This window comes from Lolium perenne, chromosome 6 (assembly GCF_019359855.2).
Source record: "Lolium perenne isolate Kyuss_39 chromosome 6, Kyuss_2.0, whole genome shotgun sequence".
Classification (NCBI taxonomy): Eukaryota; Viridiplantae; Streptophyta; class Magnoliopsida; order Poales; family Poaceae; genus Lolium; species Lolium perenne.
Genome location: NC_067249.2, coordinates 205,007,486 through 205,013,372, shown reverse-complemented (window position 1 = coordinate 205,013,372; position 5,887 = coordinate 205,007,486). Strand labels below are relative to the sequence as shown.

Here is a 5,887-nt window from a genome sequence, read left to right as displayed (position 1 = left end):
AATAAACAACTGAAGTTGCCACTGCCACCTCCGACCTTGCAATGTTACCGCCATCCAAAAGGGGAACCAGGGCTTTCGCCCAACACATGGAGGGATAGTGAACGGCGATACCTGGATGAGGCCTTCAAGAAGGCGCACGACACTCGCAGCGCCCTCACTGTCATAGCCAACTCTGCTAGCCAAAGGTTTCCCCTTACCAGCCCCACACTGAACCAGCCTGCCTAACACCTAGACAGGTGGAGACCATCAAATCTTTTTTTGCAGGGCAAACAGAATTATATTAGAAGACAATTGTGTGATTACAATCCCGAAGGTTACAACTCATAAGAGATGTTGGAGTCTCATCTAACCAAACTTCAGTTCTATTTTGAAAAATACCAAATCTAGCTAGTTCATGACTTGCACTATTCTGCGCTCTAGAAATTTTATTAAAAGCTATAATTCGCTCAGACTTGAGTAGCAGCCTTAGGTCCTTCATCAGATGTCCCAAAATAGACGCATCCCTTACGTAGAGTCGTAGGCCTTACCATTTTGGTTAGCTCTAGGTTATCAGTCTCCACGATGATATTATCAGGGCAACCATCAACAACCAATCGGGTGCCTTCCAAACACGCATGTAACTTGAATTCCATTGTCGAGGAACAGAACCTCTATAAGCCGAGAATATGATGGAACCATCATCACGCCTCATGATCATTCCAGCCCCGGCGGAGCCTGTTTGTGCAATGTAAGCACCATCTACATTAAGCTTGACCATGCCATTAGGAGGCCTGGACCAAGTCTCACAAAAGGTTGTTTATGTAGCTTAATTTCGTCCGGCTGAGTAACTGCCCTCTTCTCTTTCACACTTTCTTCAGGTTTTAGCTGTCAAATACCGTCCAAATTTTGGATATAGCTACATATAAAATGCTTGGACCCTTCGATCGAGGGAAGCTTCTTATCATGTGTGACTTCATTGCGAGCATGTCATACCCTCCAAGCGATCATCGAAATGCAGCCACACATCTCAGGCGGCACTCCTAACAGCCAGGCCTCCATCCAGTCCTCCAGGACTCCAGGATAGGAGTCGCCATTCTCAGTATCAGCCAGATATATTTCTCTCATTGCCTCCCACAAACCAAACATGGGATTGAAACTTTAGATCCCAGACCAGGACGGACGGCTCAGCCCGGCACCATGACCTCTGACCATCGAATCTTTGTCGCCCCCACGACAGAGGGAGAAGGAGGGCACGCACTACGGATGCCACCTGCCACAGATTCGATGTCATCCACACCGCACGGGTCATCCAGCCCAGTGTTCCAGATTTTGAAGTATTAGTACATGTATTGTACAGTAGGCTGACTCATTCGTATGTATTGTTGTATCTAGCTGACCGAGCCATAGATAGATAAGCATTGACAGCGAAAGAGTAGGAAGGTGGGCAACCCCACTTCGGCACCACAACGGCACGATCTGTGTGCTCGTGTGTATAAGATGTAACCCTGCGATTCTGAATACAAGTAAGTGTGTTGAGTGTCTATTTCAGTTTGGTATCAGAGACACCCTTCCCCTTCTCCCTCAGCTCCGATGGGAGGCTCCGATGACGAGGCCTCGCCTTCCCGGCACCTAGCCAATACCTCTGTTCAGCTGCTTCCCTCTCCTCCTACCACCGACGGCAACTACGTCACGCGCTACATCAAGTTCAAGCTCGACGCCGAGGTCGGCAACTACAACAAGTGGCACAACTTCTTCCTCTTCGTCCTCACCAAGTACAACGCCCGCGACCATGTCGAGGAAGAGACGGGATCCACACCTCGCCAATGCGGAGTGGCGCGCCACCGATGTCGACATTGTTCTCTGGATCTACACCACCATCTCTGATGAACTTCAAGATGTCATTCTCCAGGCCGACAACACCGCCTACACCGCGTGGCAAGCTCTCCAGCACTTCTTCACCGAGAACGCCGCTGGCCGTGAGATCCACCTCGACAAAGAGTTCCACAACATCAAGCAAGGCGACATGGGAGTGATCGCCTACTGCCGCAAGCTCAAGAGCATCGCTGACCAGCTCGGCGACGTCGGCGCCCCCGTCACCGACAAAAAGCTCACCATGCGCCTCATCGACGGGCTCGCCAAGCGTTTCAGGACCCAGGGTGAGCTACTAGCGGGAGGCACCACCTTCCCCACGTTTATGCAGGCACAATCTCGTCTGCAACTCGCGGAGCAGAAGCTGAAGTCCGATGAGGCTGAGACGCCCCAGGTCATGCACGTCAACGGCAACAACGGCGGTACCGGCGGGAACGGCGCTCCTTCGTACCGCTTCAACGGCACCTGCTACACGTGTGGTGAACTGGGCCACATGGCTCGCAACTGCACACGTGGAGATCGCGGCGGTGGGTACCAGGCACAAGGCGGCGGGCAACAGTTTAACGGCCGTGGCGGCGGCACTCAACAGTACAGCCATCAGACGTACGACACACCTCCTCCCTACGGGCGAGGGCGCGGTCGCGGTCGCGGTCGTGGGCGCGGTGACTACGGCGGCCGTGGCGCCTACAACCCTGGGTTCGGCTACCACAACTCCTCGTACGGCTACGGTGGGCCCCCTCCTGCACAACAGCATCGTCAGCACACCCGGGCGCCGCCAAACGCCGCCGGCGTCCTCGGACCCCGCCCGGGCGCCCACACCCAGGTGTACCACATGTACCAGAATCCGGCTCCACCTCAGCCGCAGCCCGTGTTCGCGCCTCCTCCAGCTGCCTCCTACGACTACTCCGCCATGTTCAACGCTGCACCAAGCAACTCCACCAACTTCCATCCCGGCGGCGACTGGGTGATGGACACCGACGCCACCACGCATGTCACCAACAGAATCTTACCTCGTCTCATTCTTTTGCAAACGTTAATTCTAGCAGTATTGTTGTTGGCAATGGGACGACTATGCCTATCTACTCTGTTGGCTCCACAACTCTCCCACCCCGCTCCTTCCTCCTTGATCATGTCCTTGTTTCTCCTGCCGTCATTAAATCTCTTATTTCTGTTCGCAAGTTTTCTCGTGACAACTCCTGTTCCATTGAGTTTGGCCCTTATGGCTTTTCTGTGAAGGACCTAGCAACTCAGAATCTACTTCTTCGGTCCAGTAGTAGCGGCGATCTGTACCCTTTTTTGGCGATCTCCGGCGCACCAACACGGCCTTGACGGTCTCCACTACCCGTGACTTGTGGCATCGACGGCTTGGGCACCCTAGTGATGATAGTCTCTCAAAAATGTCTCCTGCTTTTCCTTCTCCATGTAATAAAAGTAGTAGCACACCTAGCATTTGTGAAGCTTGCCAACTTGGACGGCAACCTAGACTTCCTTTTTCCTCTTCCACTAGCTTTACTATCTCTCCCTTTCAGCTTGTTCATTGTGATTTATGGACGTCACCACTTTGTAGATTCTCTGGAAATAAATATTATATTGTCCTCTTAGATGACTACTCTCATTACTCTTGGGTCTTCCCCCTCTGTAACAAATCTGACACCGCCTCTATTCTCCAACGATTCTTCGTCTACGTCAAAACTCAATTCAACAAAACCATTCAATGTGTCCAATGTGATAACGGTGTAGAATTTCTTAACACTGAACTTCGCTCTTTCTTTTCCGCAAATGGGATTTCCTTTCGTTTTTCTTGTCCTCACACATCCCCTCAAAATGGTAAAGCCGAACGGATGCTCCACACCACCAATGACATCATTCGTACCCTTTTAGCTCAGTCCAAACTCCCTCCCCAATTTTGGGTCGAAGCCCTAGACACCGCCAATCATCTCCTCAACATAAGACCCTCTCGAGCCATTAACCACGACACACCTCACTTTCGCCTTTTTCAGCAACACCCAACGTATAATCACCTCCGTACCTTTGGTTGCTTGTGCTTTCCAAACATGTATGCCACCACCCAAAACAAACTTCACCCACGGTCCACCAGATGCGTTTTCATCGGCTACCCACGGGAGCACAAAGGGTACCGTTGTTTTGATCTCACCTCACCCCAAGTCATCTTGTCCAGACACGTCACTTTTGATGAGAGTATTTTTCCTTACCATCCCCTACAATTTCCCACACTCTCGCACACGTCTTCCCCATCCACATAAAATCCCGTGCGTATCCGCAGCGGGATCCGTGTCCTCCACCCACCAGCTACCGCATCTCCCTCGGGATCCCCTCCCTCCGGATCTGCCCCGCCTGCAGGAGACCACGCACTCACGCCCCAATCATTGCGCACAAGCGAATCTTCCTCGTCTCCCGCGTCCCGCGTCCACCTGAGCCCACCTCCCACCACTCCGCATGCGCCACGTCTGCCACCACGCACGATTCCGATAGAGCCACCCCAAAACGTACACAACATGCGCACCCGAGCCAAAAATGGCTATTTGATGCCACGGAAACTCTTTGACCTATCTGTCACCACTACCACCGCACCTATCTCTCCCCTTCCCACCTCGTATCGCCAGGCACTTAGAGATCCCAATTGGCATACAGCAATGCTTGACGAATTTAACGCTTTGTTGTAGAATGAAACTTGGTCTTTGGTTCCGTGTCCTGCAGGTGCCAATGTGGTCACGGGAAAATGGATATTTCGGCACAAAATGAATGCTGATGGCTCCCTCTCAAGGTACAAAGCAAGATGGGTGGTGCGAGGTTTCACTCAACAAGCTGGAGTTGATTATGGAGAAACTTTTAGCCCGGTGGTTAAACCGGCTACAATCCGTGTGGTGTTTGCCATTGCAACCTCACAAGCTTGGCCCATAAATCAACTTGATGTCAAAAATGCCTTCTTGCATGGTAATCTTCAAGAAACTGTCTATTCCCAGCAACCCTCCGGCTTTGTTGATTCTCGTTTTCCTCATCATGTTTGTCGGCTTAACAAATCTCTATATGGGCTGAAACAAGCACCAAGAACTTGGTTTCTCCGCTTCACAACTTTTTTTCGCGAGGGAGGGCGAAAGTCCACGGTCGATCGGATCTTTCATGTATGTATATGTACCTCGCGGCTCGCGGGAACGGTATCCTATCCGGCATGTATCGGAGGGAAAGGCTTGAGGACTTCCGCACGCACTCCCTCTTCCCTTGTTTCATCTGTGTTCTATCGATCGGCTCTTGTACCTACCTGAACCAGGATTCGCGCCTTCCGGAAGTAATAAAACCGAGAGCAAGGTACAACAACAAATCAGAGTGGCGCAGCGGAAGCGTGGTGGGCCCATAACCCACAGGTCCCAGGATCGAAACCTGGCTCTGATATTCTTTTCTGTTCTTCGTCCTCTGAAGTCTGATTTCACATTCACTGTATGCTTCTCTTTTGTTTTCGCTTTTTTTCCCCCTCCTTTGCTTTCATCCTCTCTCTCTCCAGTTTTGCTACGAATCAAAGAGCTAGCTAGCATTGGAGCATGCTACGCATGCATGCGATCTTATGAGCTTGGTCGGACGCATGCAATTAGCAGTAGGCAACACAATCGTCTGAGAGGCAGCCGGCGGTACTGCTAGCTAGCTAGCTTACGTATGCCCGAGGCCCCGAGCTGGCAAGCCTTGCGATCGATCGTATTCGTATCGTCGCGTTGCCGCTTTCCGCCCGTCGCACCCGCCCGCCGGTGCGGTGTCGATCTTCTCGCGCCCGCGCCGTCGTTCTCGCCGGCACTGCTCGCGCGTGCCTCCAGTACGTTACGCGCGCTCGCGCGCCTGCCGCGTGGTGGTGCCGAGCATCCGGAGTTCGGCGCGTTCGGCGCTCGTCACTAGTGGATAACAAGCCTTTCGTCCAAAGCCCCTGGGAGCAACGGTCCCGGTTTTGTACCAAACCGGGTCCAATGAGGAGTATTGGTCCCGGTTCATCGTGGAAATCCTTTGGTCCCGGTTCGTTTGGGGTCTTTTTGTC

General features: G+C 52.4%; 1 protein-coding gene and 1 non-coding gene across 2 annotated transcripts; both read left to right on the top strand.

Moving 5' to 3' along the window:
- The first annotated feature begins 1,523 nt into the window (after positions 1-1,523).
- Positions 1,524-3,442, top strand: LOC127309357 (uncharacterized). Its single transcript, XM_051340236.1, has one exon. The coding sequence runs from the start codon at positions 1,769-1,771 to the stop codon at positions 3,080-3,082; it is 1,314 nt and encodes a 437-aa protein (XP_051196196.1). The 5' UTR covers positions 1,524-1,768; the 3' UTR covers positions 3,083-3,442.
- Positions 3,443-5,187: 1,745 nt separating this feature from the next.
- On the top strand, positions 5,188-5,259 carry TRNAM-CAU (transfer RNA methionine (anticodon CAU)). Its single transcript has one exon. It is a non-coding gene; the product is annotated as a tRNA-Met (tRNA).
- Positions 5,260-5,887: the final 628 nt, after the last annotated feature.